This window comes from Nicotiana tabacum, chromosome 7 (assembly GCF_000715075.1).
Source record: "Nicotiana tabacum cultivar K326 chromosome 7, ASM71507v2, whole genome shotgun sequence".
Lineage (NCBI taxonomy): Eukaryota > Viridiplantae > Streptophyta > Magnoliopsida > Solanales > Solanaceae > Nicotiana > Nicotiana tabacum.
Genome location: NC_134086.1, coordinates 173,618,878 through 173,637,195, shown reverse-complemented (window position 1 = coordinate 173,637,195; position 18,318 = coordinate 173,618,878). Strand labels below are relative to the sequence as shown.

General features: G+C 39.1%; 1 protein-coding gene across 6 annotated transcripts; it reads left to right on the top strand.

Annotated features, from left to right (window-relative positions):
- The first annotated feature begins 8,504 nt into the window (after positions 1–8,504).
- On the top strand, positions 8,505–12,788 carry LOC107776984 (uncharacterized protein At1g01500-like). Of its 6 annotated transcripts, none has more exons than XM_016596940.2 (3): positions 8,505–8,705; positions 9,580–10,387; positions 12,064–12,788. In XM_016596940.2, exons 2-3 carry the CDS (start codon positions 9,686–9,688, stop codon positions 12,289–12,291), a joined length of 930 nt encoding a protein of 309 aa, XP_016452426.1. In that variant the 5' UTR covers positions 8,505–8,705; positions 9,580–9,685; the 3' UTR covers positions 12,292–12,788. The 6 variants fall into 6 exon arrangements, with proteins under 6 accessions (XP_016452426.1, XP_075074260.1, XP_016452427.1 ...); XM_075218159.1 differs by having other exon boundaries at positions 8,505–8,712; XM_016596941.2 differs by having other exon boundaries at positions 8,505–8,724.
- Positions 12,789–18,318: the final 5,530 nt, after the last annotated feature.

Genomic DNA, 18,318 nt, shown 5'->3' with positions numbered 1-18,318 from the left:
GGAATCTTAACAGGACTATAACAAGTGTAATAATGCCAATTTTCAATTGTGAAATTCTGTGTCAAATATTTGTTGGGTGCTAATGTATCATTTTATTTATTTGTTAGGATAATACTTTTCAGAATTTATTATTTCGATTTAGTATTTGTTGGAACTTTTGAGGCATCATTGAAAGGAAGTAAATTCCAATCTGCTGCACCTTGCAAAAACCAAATTTGGACATAAATGTAATTTGATTGTTTTGGCCTACACTGTGCCGTTCCTTTTGTTTTGTTTCTTAGAATGCAACATTTATTGCATGTTTGGCCTCTTTGCGACCAGTGTGCTTGCGTAATGAGATAAAAGATACATATATATGCATGCTGAGTGCATGTTATATACGTTGAGTGAGAGAATTGCTATTGCCACTGGACTGACGATATAATCACATATACTTAGTTTTATTAGGCTAAGATCAATCACCACTAAAGATGCACCAAAATTTTACTCATTCCAAATTTCTATTGCTTAAAAAAAAACAAATTATAATTGCGCCTTTGAGTCTCTTAGATTTTTTTTTTTTTTTTTTTTTTTTTTTTTTACTAAAGACTCTTAATGGTTTATCATACTTATAGCTTGTTTGTCTAAGCTTCTACGATCACCTTATTTTAAAAAATGTTTTTCTCATGAGTACTTTTCAAAAAATTACTTTCAATAACAAGCCGTCTGTGTTTGATTAATTAATTTGAAAAGTACTTTTGCGCAGTAATTAGTGTTTGACCAAGCTTTTAAAAACTGCTTTTAAGTGCATTTTTCTCAAAAGTTCTTCTCAGAAAAATGCTTTTGGAGAGAAGCTACTTTTTTCTACTTGTCAAAAATGGTTTCTGCTTCTACTCAAAAATACTTTTTTTTCGTTCTAAAGCTTTGGCCAAACATCTAAATTTTCGGAAAAAATACTTTTAGCCGAAAAAGCACGTTTGGCCCAAAGAAAAGCTTGACCAAACAAGCTATTAGTTGCTAACATATTCCAAAATTTTTATCCGATTCCGCATATTTAAATTCAAGTTAATAGAGTTACCCTTCAGTGGTAAAGATATTCTGAAAACCATCATTTATATGCTAGGGAAAATGGGAACACAAAAAAAAAACTCACTGTCACACCTGCTTTTTCACCTACACCCTCCGTGAGGGGATGTAAAGGGAGTTTTTTCAATTAAAGGACAATCGAAACGAGATTTTATTTAAAGATTCAGAGTCGCCACTTGAGAGATTTGTGGTATCCCAAGTCACCGGTTGAATCCCGAATCGAGGAAAAGAATGACTCTGTTTAACAGTCTGCGCACCAGAAATCCGGATAAGGAATTCTGTTAACCCGGGAGAAGGTGTTAGGCATTCCCGAGTTCCGTGGTTCTAGCACAGTCGCTCAACTGTCATATTCGGCTTAATTATCGGATTTTTGTACAATTATGAACCTATGTGCAAATTTTAACTTTTAATCGCTTTTATCATTTATTATTTTAACAGAGAATTGCAACATTGTGAAAACGTATCTCGAACCACGTCACATCAATGTACCCGTGGTTATCGACACATTCCGGCTCCGTTGAGATTTGGATTTGGGTCACATAAATGCGCACCCGAGTTTAAGAAAGTAAACTATTAAATACGCGCCTAAAGTGACTAGCGTATCATTATTTTGGGTAGGGCCGTGAAATTTTGCTAAACGGTCAATCCCGAAGTCTAAGTAATTTTACCAACACGTATAGAAGGCCCCTCAGCTTGTGCATTTTTGTTTGTCGAGGTTCGTCTCATTCATTATTTTTAAAAGGAATTTGCAATGTCGTGGAGATGCATCTCGAACCACGTCACAATCAATGTACCCGTGATTAGCGATACGTTTCGACTTTCGTTGAGATTTGGATTTGGGTCACATAAATGTGCACCCGAGTTTAGGGAGGTAATGTTATTAAACTGCGCGTCTAAAGAGGTTAACGCGTTGTTATTCTGGGGAAAGCCGTAAAATTCGCTTAATAGCCCGTCCCAAATTCTAAATATTTTATTTTTAACCATTCACTGAGGGCCCCGCAACTTGTACTTTCACTCGGCGAGGCTCGTCTCATCATTTTTATTTAAAGGCCCAATCCTAAAGCAATCTATAATTTTCTATTTTTATTTGCCTCTAAAAACAAAGAAGAAGATCCTAATTAGTTTTGCATTATGTAAGAATTAGAAGACCTGGGTCTATTGAACTCATACGCAATCAAATTTTATTCGCTTTAGGTTCTGAATGCAGTCCGTATAAATAAACTCTTATCTAAGTGTGTACTAAGAGCCAACCAACTATAGATCTGGGCCCAGGTCCAAATGAACATGCAGTCAAAGCTAGACCTGGGCTGTTTGTGACAGTACCGAAGCCCAAAATGTCCAAAGTGGACCACTGACCTCAGCTTCAATTCTAGTTGAACGCAGAATCACTGGAACAACTTCAAATTATTTAACGTGCACTCAACAATTTATGAGAAGGGAGAATCACGTTTATCTACTCAAATTAAGGAACAATTGATCATTTGAATCTCATATTAAAATTTAGCTTACTCCACCTGTTTAACTAATGGTGATTCCTAATGAGAGATCGAGTTTTGACTAGACAACTCGATTATTTGATTTCACTAACATCCACGAGCAGATTCAAAGCAGTCTTATTAATAAGGCATGTTCAATTCGATTAACTACTGCTATGAACTATTGATCCAGAATTACCAACACCTATACTATAACAATGAATCCCAGGCCATAAAATTTAAAGTGGCCGTCATACTGATTTCAAAATCAACTATATCCTAGAAAAACAATTTAGTGGAATATATATGAAAGCAAACTGAGATTCCATTAATCAACACAAGTTAAATCAAATTGTTAGCTATAGAACTCTCATGCTTCCATGCACATCTAATTAGTTTAACTAAATCTAAATTCTAGAATCTATTATAACAGCCCAACATAGTCCATCAGTCCATTGGGGCTCAGAATACTTAACCACAGTGGACAAATACACGCATCATAAGCAAATTATCCATATATGCAACAGAAGTTTTTCACTATAATTCTGCAGCAGGAAAACTTGCTTCATTTCTATTTCATATCCGATACGAGATACTACATCAAAGTCTCGAAGTGTACCTGGTATTGACAATGCAAGAAGAAGAAGAAGAGGATCAACAGCAGTAGCAATACAACACAACAGAACAGCGAACAAACACTGCGAGTACCAAACAACAAGTACCAACAGCTAGTGACATATGCAGCAGACCCAAGCGAAAAATCAGAAATCCAGAAGTGTTTAAAACCCAACAGAATTACCAGAACTGACTCAAAACTAACCTGAATAAATCCAAAATTACTAGAAGACCAACCAGGGAACCTCTGAGACTCTCACAATCAGAAATCAAGCTAGAAACATGCAACTCATCAACTGGAATTCTAATTTGACTTCAGGAAACTAATGCCACAGTGGGTTTTCTCAATCTTTTTCAAAGTCAGGCAGTGTGTGCCATCTTTGGACTTTTCTATTTGTTTTTGACTCTCAACCTTTTCTGCCTATTCCTCCAAAAAAAAAGTCCACCTCAATGTCTAAACCTTGCTCTATTTATCTGCCCAAAAACAAACCCTTCCCCCTCTCAAAAGAAATTAAACTAATACCACCACCATCTTTTTGTCCATGATGTTCTCTTACAGCCCATTATCATGTGTCTTGAACCAAAGGCATGGGCAGCTTATAATATTCCATTAATCCCCATGCTATTATGTTTCCCAAGCCACTACTACTAGACAAAATATTAGTTTAATGGTCAATTAAGTACCCTCATGGTCAGACCACTAACACTAACCCTTTCAACCATTTTAAAACCCCAAAATACCCCTGAAAACTCCTGTGACTTAATATCCTACCTTAAACCTTTTAATTTATACTACATCTTTCAGCTATAACCAATTCAATTCGAATTCAAATGACCGTTCAAACTAGCATTTAAATCAGATCAAATGGCATCAACAGAAGAACCCTGATTCAGTCAGAATTGAAGCAGTACAAATCACATTATTATCAGGTTATTTAATCAGAATTGAAGCATGTAAAACTAATCGACGACACTTATTCAATCGACTTCACGAATTACAACACATACAATCAATAGCAAATAAGAATCGAACATGCACACAGGTGATTCAAATCGTATTGATGAAAACAGGGATTCATAATAAAATTTAACTAATCGACGACACTCATTCAAATCGATTATATAGTTTTATCACATTCATTAACCATGACCAGAAAAAGTTTGACCAAATAAAAGGTCATTGAAGATGGGCAGAGTCAGTCGACAAAAGAAATTGAAAAAGCAATAAAACTAAACAAAACAAATAAACAAACACAAACTGGAACAAACAGGAAAGGGAAAATACCTCAAGAACTCGGGACCTGGACGACCCTGATTTGAACTCAAACTCAAACTGTTTGAGGTCGAACGGACCTTAATCGAGTGTTCTCAACTGAGAACACTTCGACTAAGGTCAGTTAAACACCCAAATTCCCTTAAACTTCGGACAGAAACCAGTTTTGGTTTTCTAGGGTTCTTACTTTTCGATTTGGGGTTCGAGTGTTTCTAGCCAGATTCGACTCGAACCAAAGGTGGTTCGGGCACGAGGGAGGTCATAGGGTGCCAGGGTATGAATTTGGGCTTGGTTAGGGTAGGTTCGAGTTCTGCTCGAATCTTCGATTGAAGATTCGAGAAGCTGGAGATTGATTCGAGGCAAACAGAGTGAGGATTCAGGTTGAGGGTGGTTAGGAGGTTCAGGGGTGTTATTTTGGCGGTCATCGGAGCCGGCGCCGCCGGATTTACGGTGAAGGGATGGGGTGGCGGCTATTAGGATGAGAGAATGAGAGGGGGGTTTGGTTTGGGGAGGGCGGGGTATGGTTTGGGAATATATAGTGGGGTGGGGATTTGATGTGGTCCGTTGGATCAATGAAGATTGACGGCCTGGATCAATTCCCTTAATGGGGACGACGTCGTTTGGTTTTAGTAGGGGATGGGGTGGTTCGGGGCCACAGGTCGGGTATGGGGTTACGGGTGAGGGCGAAGTGATCTGGACCGTTGATCAAGTGAGATCAACGGCCCAGATTTTTCACGCCTGAAAGGCGTCGTTCCATCCGCCCCCAAAGCTGACTGGGTTGGACCGGGCAAGAGGGTATTTGGACTGGGCTGCAAGGGGTTATTTTGGTTTGGGCCTGGTCTATTTAATTCAAAACTGGCCCAGTCCGACTTTCTCTTTATTTCTTCCTTTTCTTCTATTCTCTTTTAATTCCTAATTACCAACTAAAAATCCTAATTATAAAATTGATAATTAGCTAAAACGTTAACTCTTAATAATAGCTATCACACGAAGTTAAACATCAAATGAAGACAAAATTACATAATTTGGACATTAAATGCTAAAATGCAAAGTACATATTTTTGTGATTTTTCCATTTCGTAAAACAAACTTGATCGTTTAATTAATTCCTAAATTGTAAAATTAAACCCTAAATGCACATGCAACACATATTTTTATATTTTTCTTATTTGAAATAGAAAATAAACATGCGCAGACAAAATACACATAAATTACAAACAACACAAAACTATTTTATTTTGAATTTTTAGGAGTAGTTCTCATAGGGCAAAAATCACGTGCTCACGCTCACAACTCTATTTATTGAAAGTTAGTTTTACTCATATGGGTTATCATGAGTCAAATGTTAGATCAAAATCGCAAAACTTTTCTTCTCTTTAAATTGTAAAGGATCATGTTGAATTATTTTCTCGTTCCGTTACTTCCTTACTTGTCCATTATCAACGAAATTTAGTAGTGAAACTGTTGATTAAGCTCCTGTTTGACAATAAAATTTGGGAGTTTTCTTTCAAATTTTATTTTCAAATATCAATTGTTTATAGATTTTAACCATTTTTTGGCATATATTAAAAATAAAATCTTCAAACCCCCAAAATAGTTCTAGAGTAGTTTTTAAAGTTTTATACTCATAAAATTTCAAAATTTTTTTAATTAAAATGTATGTCCAACACAATTTCAATTTTCAAAAATTATTTTTTATCTCGTGTTTATAAACGTTGTTTTTTCAAGTTTCAATCAAATCTATGTCTGAACGCTAGCTAAATGTCGTTAGAACTAACGGATGACCTGCGTGCTTTGCTAGCAGAGCACATTGCGTTTTTAGAATTTGTTAACAAATTGATACTTGTCTGTTGTCTCTGCTCCTAGATCTGTTCTCTTTTTCTGTCTTTCTGTAGATACTGCTGCAGGATAAGATATTTGCAACACCATATACATTTTGGCTCTACTCTCATCACATTCTCAACCGTTCATTTCCAAAATGCATTCCACTTTACCACCACTATTAAATAATTTCCCAAATTGGTTTACCTATATCACTCTTCTAACGTCGTTTTGCTTTATTCCAGTTTACACCACTATTAAATTTGTCCTCAAATAATTTGGAAGTAATTCAATTCTAAAAATTAGTTCGTGTGCCTAAAATCATGTAAGAAGATAATAACTGATCCCTCAATAACCAGTATGGACATTAACATATTATGACACGCCAAACACAGGCGGATCCAATATAAAAATTTTATGGGTCCAATCCTTAAGGTTTTAAGCATTGAACTTATTGTATTTTAAATGTATGAATTCAAGTTTACCATTTGTTGCAATTTTAGTGAATTTTTATATATAAATTTATGTTATGCATCGAAAGTACAGATAAACTTGACGTCGCTACTCTACATCCGCCCCTGACGCCAAAAGAACTGAACATGCGGAGCGGGAATGATACTAGATAGGGTCTAACATTAGGTAAATCAAGAAAAAGGACGAGTTTGACTTTATACTTGATGAGTTTTAACATTAGGTAAATCAAGAAAAGGGACGAGTCTGACTCTATATTAATAAATATAATGTTACGAAAATAAACCTTCCGTCTACCATAACCATAAAAGCTTCTTTATTAAGTGACATTGCTCGAGACTATACGAGGAGATGATATGAAACTTTTGTATTCATTTGGTTTTATTCAAGTTATTCATATGTTTATTATAATTATAATCTCTTTAACCCGATAACCCGAGTCCAGGGGCGGATTTAGGGGGGCGCAAGGGGGTTTCACCCGAACCCCCTTTGCCGAAAAAATACACTGTATATATAAGGCAAAATCTGTTTTTTACCTCTATATATTAAGTTTTGAACCCCATTAACACAATCCAAAAGTGTAGTTTAGTGGTCAAGGGGGTTCAAAATCTACATAAGGTCATGAGTTCAATTCCCACTAGATACAAAATTCACTGCCCCTTCGTGGAGATCCTGCCTCCGCCACTGCCCGAGTCAGACTGAGAAAAAAAATCCACTATGGTTTGGTTTGATGTTGCAAAAAAAAAAAAACCGACCATAATTGGTTTGATTTGGTTTTAATTAAAGAAAGTCAAAGCGAAACCAAACCAACCCGACCTTATATATAAATTTTAGATATATTTAATATATAAATATACTTATTGTGATATAATTTATAAATATTTTAAAACTTTTTCATAATTTTATTTTTTAAGGTATTATTTCAAGGTTGGACTTAGAACTTTTGAATGTTCCAATAAGTTTTATAGCCATTAATTTTAGTAACTTAAATAATGCTAACAAAAGCTCAAACCAAAATCAAATCAATACTAATGCTAACAAAAGATATTCAATTCAATACTATGAACGACAATGTAATGAATATCTATTTTTTGTTTTGCAATAATTTAGATAGAAATGCATAACCTATTTTTATTTTTTCTTTAGCGTTTAGTCATGTAACTAATACTCCTTTATTAGTATACTTATTTTAGCATGACTTAGTACTTTTAGATTATGTTTATTTTTATTATGGCTTTTTAATTAGCAATATTTATATTACATAATTTTATTGTCTTTATTGTTGAATATTTTAGGATAATGTCATGACACATCTCATATTTTATATTATTTTCTTGAAAAATACCTTATATAGTTGTATCTTGCTAGGATTAAAGAAATATTTTGAGCACGAGTTATATGTGTTGTGCTATAAAGATTTTAACAAGAAAAAACCCGAATAACCCGAGAAAAATCGAGATTGAAAAACCCAAGTTTTACTGGTTTGGTTTGGTCTTTAGATTTAATAACCCGACACAATTGATTTGGTTTAGTAATTGCAAAATCCGAACCAACCCGACGTATATACACCCTAATGACAATATATTATACTGTCATTTATTTGCACTTGTGACGGATCATATTTATACTGTTTAAGTAGTTGCTTAATAATTTGTAGTACTCCATTAAGTATAAACCAATTTTGCAAGACCAAATATTTAATGAGCTAAACTCGATATAAGAAAAGGTTGGAACTTTATTCCATTTGCGGTGTTTTCCTCTTTTTTCGGCTTTAAACTTATAATATGCGGTGTTGGACTACTCGTGGACAAAAAAGTTAAAGCTCTTTTCGTCTTTTTTCTTACTCTCTGTATTGTCTTTACAGCAGAAACTTAAGAAAAACCAGTCTTGAAGTTAATGAAGTTGTCTTAAATTTGATGTTTCGTGTCCCTTATAGTGAAGAGAAGCTTTGTACAGGCAAAGAGGTGGCGTGGAAGATGCTTGTAGTGAGTTGTAGGGAAAATGGTTTGTTGGTTTTGTTGCTGAAATAATGATGATGCTCTACTCACTCTTTTCGCACAAGATTTTTGTGTTTTATGTATTTTGTTTGTACACGTGAAGTCTACAGTATTCTGTCGTTTAGTGTTACTGCCTCCTGCTGGGTTTCTTGTTGGAATTTGGTTGCGTTTAACTCCTGTTTTCTTCTTCATAAATGACCGCTCTTATGTAAAAATAAAAATAAAAACATTAAATTGGTTATAGAATTTGAAGGGGTGCACATTCACTCTCTCTTTCTCTGCTCTCTGATCCTTGGTAATACATCCATCTTCTTGATTTTTCAGAATTGTCATTCCTGCTTTATTCTTACTCTCTCAATATATTAAACCTTCTTAGTCTTTTCACTGTTCCATTGCTTTCCTCTTTTAACTTTTACCTGTGACCCAATTTTGCCCTATAAAGATCCCATTTTTATGCTCCCAAGCTTTTTCACTTTAATGTGATTCACTTTTTCTGTTCTAGGGGTTATAGTTCTTCTTCGTTGCTGTTATTACTAGTTGCTGCCTTATTTCGATTTTCTAATGGCATTATTTAGCGTTAGTTTTGTATTTTCACTTCGGGTTGTCAGATTGATTTGCTTGTTATTGCCCCTTCCCTTTCCCTTCGTGAGTCGAGGGTATACCGGAAACAGCCTCTCTTCTTTTTGAAAGGCAGGGTAAGGTGCGGGATTACACTGTTTGTTGTTGTTGTTGTCATTTATTTCTTTCTAGTTTTGAGCTTCTTTGATTGGGAATTGATCTCTTTCATATTTTTTCCTCATGAGTTCAGCTAGTTGTTGTTTCTTATTCTTCCCTTTGCCTTAGTTTTCCTCAAATTTTCCAGGTTATTCTTCACTGTTATGGCCCTACTTGGGTGGAGATAAGCAATTAAATCAATCAAATTTTGATGGATTTTGGTGAGTAATTAAGAGCCTGGAATTTGTGAAGGAATGGAGACCTTGCACGAGAATGGGAATGGAGTTGCTGAGAATGGCCACAGCCTTATGAGGCACTCTCCTTATCAGTCTGGATTTAAGCTATCTTTACAGTGGCTAGATTTGAGAGTTTTTTACATTAGAATTAGCAAATGTGAGCTTGATGATTTGACCGCGGAGTACCTCACAGTGAACTATGTTCCGCTGAAACGCGACACCCTTTTGGAAGTGAATGGTGCGCGGACTGGAATTTATTCGGATGGTGTATCCACCATACTTAGAAGAGATAGGTTTGATAAGAAATCCGAGGAGGTTACTTTTGTTAGTACTGATAGTATAAGTATGACAGGAAGTGTGAAATATGAGGTTTTCGATAGGGATGTTCTCGTGTTGTCTGGTTCATTAGACTTATGCGATAGCAATGGATTTTTAAGTGAATCTGAAAATCATGGACAATCTTGGAACATCAATTGTGAAATGGATGTCTTTGCTGGCTCTAGCTTGCAAAAAGGAAACCAACACACGGCCACGGATTTGGCTTCTCCTGTAATTGAAGTTTATATAGCTGGTTGTTTCTCAGGGAAACCAATTATACTAACAAGGGCTCTGCAACTCGGCCATCGGAGGAAGCAACTAAGGCCGGGAATGTTGGAATCAATACCTGAATATGAGGCAACTGAAAGCCAGTACCATGCTTCCACTTCACACGCAATGCAGGTATACTACTGGTTATGGTGATTGACACCCCTTCATCGGAAAAATATATTGTTTAGATAAGTAAAAATTATTTGTTTATTTATATATACTATGTACGAATCCCCTTGATTTCTGTCGTGTATTTACTTTTTTATTGTGACACCCCTTAGTGAAAATCCTGACTCTCCGTTGCGGTTATTGATGTCTATACCTATACATAACCTACAACTCTGTGTAGGTTATGTATAGCCATCACCATCAGTGAATTAGCAAATTTACCCTTCTGCCAAATAAGTTTTTGTTGTCTTTTGGTTGAACTACTACTCCATATATGCTGCAGTAGCTTTTAGCTTCTCTGTAATTGCTGCCCAAATATTTTCTTATCTTGTGCTGTCAGTACTTAGGCCCAGCCAATAATGCTTGAGAACCATGAGCAAACTTATCCTGAACTCTTGGGAAACAAACAGTACAGTGTGCTCAGATACCAATATATGTATTTATGCATGCAACAAATGGACACACATGTCTTACCTTTTCGTTTTGTGTGTCAATGCTTTTGTTTTCTTACCAGGATACCACATGGGTGAAAGGAAATAAAAATTTGCCCTGCTATCTTGCATGTGCTAGCAGTTAAGATCGTATGTGTTAGTATTTGAGTCCAAAATATAGTAAATATAGTACTACAACAACAACAAATCCAGTATATTCCCACAGGTGGTGTCTAGGGAGGGTAGTGTGTGCGCAGACCTACCTCTACCTAGTGAAGATAGAGATTGTTTCCAATAGACCCTTGGGTCAGAGAAAATATAGTAAATATCGTAAAGTCAGATATCTTATTTACCATAATTTTCAGTTGCCAGGACTCTTCCCGTCATCACATGATAAAATCTCGATTGCAATTTATGAACATACAAAGAAAAGGGTATCTTAAAACAGTAAACACATTGTTTGTACCGATAACAACTGCTAAAGAAACATGTCCCTGGCTGAAGGCAGAGTTGCCATCTGCATATACAGTCATACCTTTCTATAACAGCTTCGCTTGTTCCAAATATTTTTGGATGTTATAGCGAAGTATTATTATAGAGAACATATATTATAACATAACATGAAAATTGATTCCAAAAAGGCATAGCTTTTATAGTGAAGTGTTGTTGTATAGGGATGTTGTATAGTGAGGTTTGTATACTGGAAGTCTTCAATGCACTTCCTTTTTGTTTACGGATTAAATCTCAATGGAACTTCCAACTGAAGTATTCCCTATATAGCAATAGATGAAATTGTTAGAATTTGCAATGCCTGGGCCAGCATTAGTGAGTTTTCTTTATGTGTGCAAGCCGGTTATCCATTTATCTGATCTGCAATATGGGATTTTTAATCTTCTGCAAATGAGTTTTTCGACAACAGAAGTTAAATCCATTTTGGGTGTTTCTTCCACTTGAAATCTTTGTCTATTCCCCCGTCTTTTCTATGGCTTACTTTGTTGTTAGCCTGTGATTATGAAAAAGTCTAGCAAGCAACACTCATTTAGTTTTGCTCCGTCGCTCTCTTATATACCAAGAAGGTGATACAATATTAAAGCAGAGGTGTCTTACTATGACCTTTGATATGTTATGCACCATCATCTGTTTTTTTTCTTTATCCATTTTTCTTTTATGAGCAAATTTTTACAAGTGTTGCCAACAATGCATGTGCAGGTTACAGATCATGCGAAACCCAAACAGGAGTATGATGAATATAACAACCTTTACTCTAGGATGGAATATATAGAAGGTGAAGATGAGGAACTATCCTGGTTCAATGCTGGTGTAAGAGTAGGTGTTGGAATTGGCCTCAGTATCTGTGTTGGAATCGGTATAGGAGCGGGACTACTTGCTCGTACTTATCAAGGAACCACCAGAAACTTCAGAAGGCGTCTACTTTGACGACTCAGACCTGTTTAACTGCTATTACTCTAATGCCATCTATCTGTCCCAAGTACCTGCTAACTTCTTGATTTTGACTCACCTTCTCTGAAAGTAAATGCCTAATGATGCAAGCTGATAGAATCCTCTTGTAAGAGAAATAGCCTAGCTTTTTACATTTCTTCCTAAACTGATCTTCTATAAATAACTCGCAGCAGTAGCTCTGGACATCAAATCGAATAAAACTTGAGTCTTGTGTACTTGAGCTGCAGGACAGTTAAATGACCTCGTTGCTAACAACGGATACTCGTTAGAACAGTCTTCTATATTTCTCATAGGTCCTTGTCCATTTTTCTTTTTCTTTCAGTAATTGTTAGGTCTTCAAATGGCATTGTAATAGGTTAGATGTATCTGTGAACGTTTCGTCTGTTGAAAGGTGTTAATCTAGTTCATGTTCATGCGAATTGGATAGCAGAGAACTGTCTACAAATTGCATAAAGAAGTTATATTTTGTGTTCCGTTTCTTCTTCTTTTTCTGATCTTGCGGCAGACCTTATTTGTGCTTTCCGGGCTTCATTTTTCCTTTGTTGTTCTTGCAGTGACTGAATAAGCAAATGGTGTTGGCTTGTGACTGCGAAGCCTGTCTTATGCACTTTCTACGGGTGTCCAAGTTTGCATGTCGTATGTCCTCATATTAAACCTATTTAAACTCCAATTGTAGTAGACGTTTGACTCAAAAGATATTAAAATCTTTTTGAACAAATCAATCAAAGATGAAGCGGCAAATCTTAGTCAGACATAATAAATTCCAGATCAAAGAGCTAGCAGTGTGGTTCATATTTAGGATGAAGGAAATGTAAATGATCTTATTGAAATTCAACATTGTATCTCCCATCAATCGATAAGGAGACCGCTTTACATGTTTTCCTAGAGATTCACTCTTCCCAAGAATACTAGAAGAGAGTTTTTTAGCTATAGAGAGATAGGAGAAGCAACCCCCCTTGTTGAAAGCTTACCATTGCTATATATAGTCGTGACAGCCTTGCCCTTTGCTTGGCTCGACGTCCTCTTGCCTCCAATGTGTCTTAGTCGTGCTTTGAGGCGCCGTTATTGCCGACTCGTCGGATGCCGAGAAAGGGATATGGAGCGGGCTATACTATCTTTCACTGCACGGTCACTTAGGCGGGACGTTGGTCAGTTCGGTCATGACGGTCAGATTTTGACCAATTCAGTTAGTCCCTCCGTCTGTCGGGGTCGTCCTCTGTCGGGCTCGGCAGACGGATCATGATTGTTACGAACTCGAGAGAAATCTGACTTTTGATTCTTTGTTCATTAGTTACATTTCTTGGGTTTTTGGCAGAGTGGCGGCGTTCTTTCTATTCCCCTAGACCGTTGCGGCTGTTTTGGAACCGAAACGCCGTTTGGTATCAAAGAGGCATTTCGTGGTTGCCGCCATTATTACACACGTTCCTGTGGAACTGAAACGTTTCGTGCCCTATCAGATTTGATTGACGACTCTTGGGTTTCGTGCTCGGGGGATTTATGTCTCTTATAAATAGAGGGAGCTTATCATTCGATTAACACACTTCTGTACCTTTTATTTGAGAGAACCCTACAGATATACTTTCTTTCTTATACTCCAACTTTCTGCTTGCCCCCTTGTTCACTGAAAATTCCCATCCCTTCTTTTTGTTATTTCTTTAGCGTGTTTTATAATAAAAATGGCTGGTGATTCTTCTCGCGACAATCTCCCTATCGCTAGTCCGGTACTGGAAAGTACTGCTCAGGCCACCGGAGGGGCAGATGCGGTGGAAGATGAGGAGGTCCCATCAGTGATTGAGATCCTCCCTCGCCCTGGGAGAGAGCCGACTGACTTCAGTACTCCCGCCGGGGTCGAACCGGAACCTGTTCACTCCATTATGAGAGAAAGACACATTGCAGAGTTGAAAGAAAGGTGGGGAATCCCCAATTACATTCATATGCGGCCGGCAGTGGGGAAATACATAGTTCATTTCGATCGCCCCGAGTACTGTGTGTTCTATGCCTACCCCTTCCTTGTAGGGTACACACTTCCTCTTCATTTGTTGGTGGTGGATTTTTGCTATTTTTACGAGGTATGCCCCGCCCAACGTTCGCCGTATGTGTACAAGTTATTCCTTATGCTGCTTAAATACGCGGAACTCATCGGCCGTGAGGTCACTTTGGACCATATGCTCAGCATCTTCGCCCCTCAACTTATTCGTGGTACGATGATTCACATGCGTCCTCGAGGGTCGAGGAGTCTGGTGGTGAGGATGGACGACTGGACCAACCGTCGTTTCTACGAGAATTATTTTTATGTACGGACTGAGCACATTGTGGCGGACCCAACGGGATTCCCTGAGAAGTGGAACTTTCTGCATAAGTTTTTGTATCTTTAGTCGGTGAGGTACCCGACCATTTCCTGTTATGGTACTAAACTTTATCATGTCTTTGCAGCTGAGAGATTGCCCCCTCTGCCTGTCGAAGGTATTCATGACTGGGTGGGCGCCCTCCTTCCCCATACAATGGGGATTCGCACATGGTCGACCTTTCATGACAGGTTTGGACGCAGGCCTCTTACAGGTGAGATGACGTTTTTGTTTGCAATTCTTGCTTTCTTTTTGCTTGGCTTCTTATATGTCGTTTGTCGATGTCAGGGAGAGTACGGAGAGCAAGGGCTCCTCCGTTAGCTTTTCGTCAGCCGACCTCATCTGCTCACCTTGCCATGGTACCCATCGCCCGGTCTTCATCGAGGGCTGTTTCAGTTGAGTCTGCGGCCTTGGTTACTCCTGCGAGGGACACTTCTCAGGACGAGGTCCCGACCTGTGTTGTTCGCCCGACAAGTGAGTCACCGTCTACTGGGGAATAAGAGGGGCCATCGAAGAGGCGAAGAATGGAGTTTGAGACTATGCCCCCAACAGTGAGTCATCTGGACGACTCTTCCACGACAGGCTCTGGAGAAGATGTTGTCGTGGCTCCCCCCGTAGGGACGGAACTGGCTGTTGCTTCGGCTCAATCGAAAGTTCCTACTGTTGTTGGTGATCAGCAACCTGTCGTGGCGGAGAATCAGACTTCTGGGGCCGCCGTCATGATTTCGGACGTACCCTCGTCTTCTGCAATTGGTCGTGCTCCCCCTTCGGCTGCCGAAAGAGGGAAAGGCGTGGTGATCGATGATTACGAATCCGAGTCGGACCTCGACCCTGATGATGTCAGGATGTTTGAAGAGGGCCTTACCCACTCAGTGGTTCATGCGGGGGGCTCGACCCGTATTCTTTAGATCCCTTCCGGTGTCAACCTCTTGGGGGACAGGGAGGATCTGGTGCCGGAGTTCAGCCTGCTATGCTCCAAAGCCGAAAATGCGGCCCTTCGGTCCGTTCCTGATGCTGATTTGATGGAAGAGGTGGCCACTATGGGTTTAATGGTACGTTGCGTTTTACTTTTGTTTTTCTTCGCCGTTCTTGAAAATACTGGTCTAACCCTGTCTTTGTGTTTTCCAGACGTATATGGTGGAAGTGGAAAGCATCAGCAGGCCAACATTCGGGCCAAGATTTTCTTTCAAAATAGTAACCCGTCGTCGTTCGATCGAGGTCGAACTCTTCTCTTGGCGAAGGCCCTTGGCCTTAAAGGATGTTATTTCGAACTTATCGAAGTAGTAACCCGTCGTCGTTCGATCGAGGTCGAACTTTCTCTTGGCGAAGGGCCTTGGCCTTAAAGGGTGTTGTTACGAACCTATCGAAATAGTAACCCGTCATCGTTCGATCGAGGTCGGACTTTTCTCTTGGCGAACGCCCTTGGCCTTAAAGGGTGTATTTCGAACTTATCGAAATAGTAACCCATCGTCGTTCGATCGAGGTCGGACTCTTCTATTGGCAAAAGCCCTTGGCCTTAAAGGGTGTTATTTCGAACTTATCGAAATAGTAACCCGTCGTCGTTCGATCGATGTCGAACTCTTCTCTTGGCGAAGGCCCTTGGCCTTAAAGGGTGTTATTTCAAGCTTGTCGAAATAGTAACCCGTCGTCGTTTGATCGAGGTCGGACTCTTCTCTTAGCGAAGGCCCTTGGCCTTAAAGGGTGTTATTTCGAAATTATCAAAATAGTAACATGTCGTCGTTCGATCGAGGTCGGACTCTTCTCTTGGCGAAAGACCTTGGCCTTAAAAGGTGTTATTTCGAACTTAACGAAATAGTAACCCTTCGTCGTTCGATCGAGGTCAGACTCTTCTCTTGGCGAAGGCCCTTGGCCTTAAAGGGTGTTATTTCGAAATTATCGACTTAAAGGGTGTTATTTCGAACTTATCGAAATAGTAACCCATAGGCGTTCGATCGAGATCGGACTCTTCTTTTGGCGAAGGCCCTTGGCCTTAAAGGGTGTTATTTCGAACTTATCAAAATAGTAACCCGCCGTCGTTCGATCGAGGTCGGACTCTTCTCTTGGCGAAGGCCCTTGGCCTTAAAGGGTGTTATTTCGAACTTATCGAAATAGTAACATGTCGTCATTCGATAGAGGTCGGACACTTCTTTTAGCGAAGGCCCTTGGCCTTAAAGGGTGTTATTTCGAACTTATCAAAATAGTAACCTGTCATTGTTCGATCGAGGTCGGACTCTTCTCTTGGCGAAGTCCCTTGGCCTAAAAGGGTGTTATTTCAAACTTATTGAAATAGTAACCTATCGTTGTTCGATCGAGGTCGGACTCTTCTCTTGGCAAAGGCATTTGGCCAAAGGGTATTATTTCAAACTTATCGAAATTGTAACCCGTCGTCGTTCGATCGAGGTTGGACTCTTCTCTTGGCGAAGGCCCTTTGCCTTAAAGGGTGTTATTTCGAACTTATCGAAATAGTAACCCGTCATCGTTCGATCGAGGTCGAACTCTTCTCTTGTTGAAGACCATTGGCCTTAAAGGGTGTTATTTCGAACTTATCGAAATATTAACTCGTCGTCGTTTGATCGAGGTCGAACTCTTCTCTTGGCGAAGGCCCCTGGCCTTAAAGGGTGTTATTTCGAATTTATCAAAATAGTAACAAGTCGTCGTTCGATCGAGGTCGAACTCTTCTCTTGGAGAAGGCCTTTGGTCTTAAAATGTGTTATTTCGAACTTATCGAAATAGTATCCCGTCGTCGTTCGATCAAGGTCGAACTCTCCTCTTGGCGAAGGCCTGTGGCATTAAAGGGTGTTATTTCGAACTTATCGAAATAGTAACCCGTCGTCATTCGATCGAGGTCGAACTCTTCTCTTATTGAAGGCCCTTGGCCTTAAAGGGTGTTATTTCGAACTTATCGAAATAGTAACCCGTCGTCGTTCGATCGAGGTCGAACTTTTCTCTTGGCGAAGGCCCTTGGCCTTAAAGGGTGTTCTATTTCGTAACCCGTCGTCGTTCAATAGAGGTCGAACTCTTTTCTTGGCGAAGGCCCTTGGCCTTAAAGGGTGTTATTTCGAACTTATCGAAATAGTAACCTGTCATTGTTCGATCGAGGTCAGACTTTTCTCTTGGCGAAGGCCCATGGCCTTAAAGGGTGTTATTTCGAACTTATAAAAATAGTAACCCGTCGTTGTTCGATCGAGGTCTGACTCTTCTCTTGCTGAAGGCCCTTGGCCAAAGGGTGTTATTTCGAACTTATCGAAGTTGTAACCCGTCGTCGTTCGATCGAGGTCGGGCTCTTCTCTTGGAGAAGGCCCTTGGCCTTAAAGGGTGTTATTTCGAACTTATCAAAATAGTAAACCGTCGTCGTTCGATCGAGGTCAGACTCTTCTCTTGGCGAAGGCCCTTGGCCTTAAAGGGTGTTATTTCGAACTTATCGAAATAGTAACCCGTCGTCGTTCGATCGAGGACGGACTCTTCTCTTAGCGAAGGCCCTTGGCCTTAAAGGGTGTTATTTCGAACTTATCAAATTAGTAACCCGTCGTCGTTCAATCGAGGTCGAACTCTTCTCTTGGCGAAGGCCCTTGGCCTTAAAGGGTATTATTTCGAACTTATCAAAATAGTAACCCGTCGTCGTTCGATCGAGGTTGAGCTCTTCTCTTGGCGAAGGCCC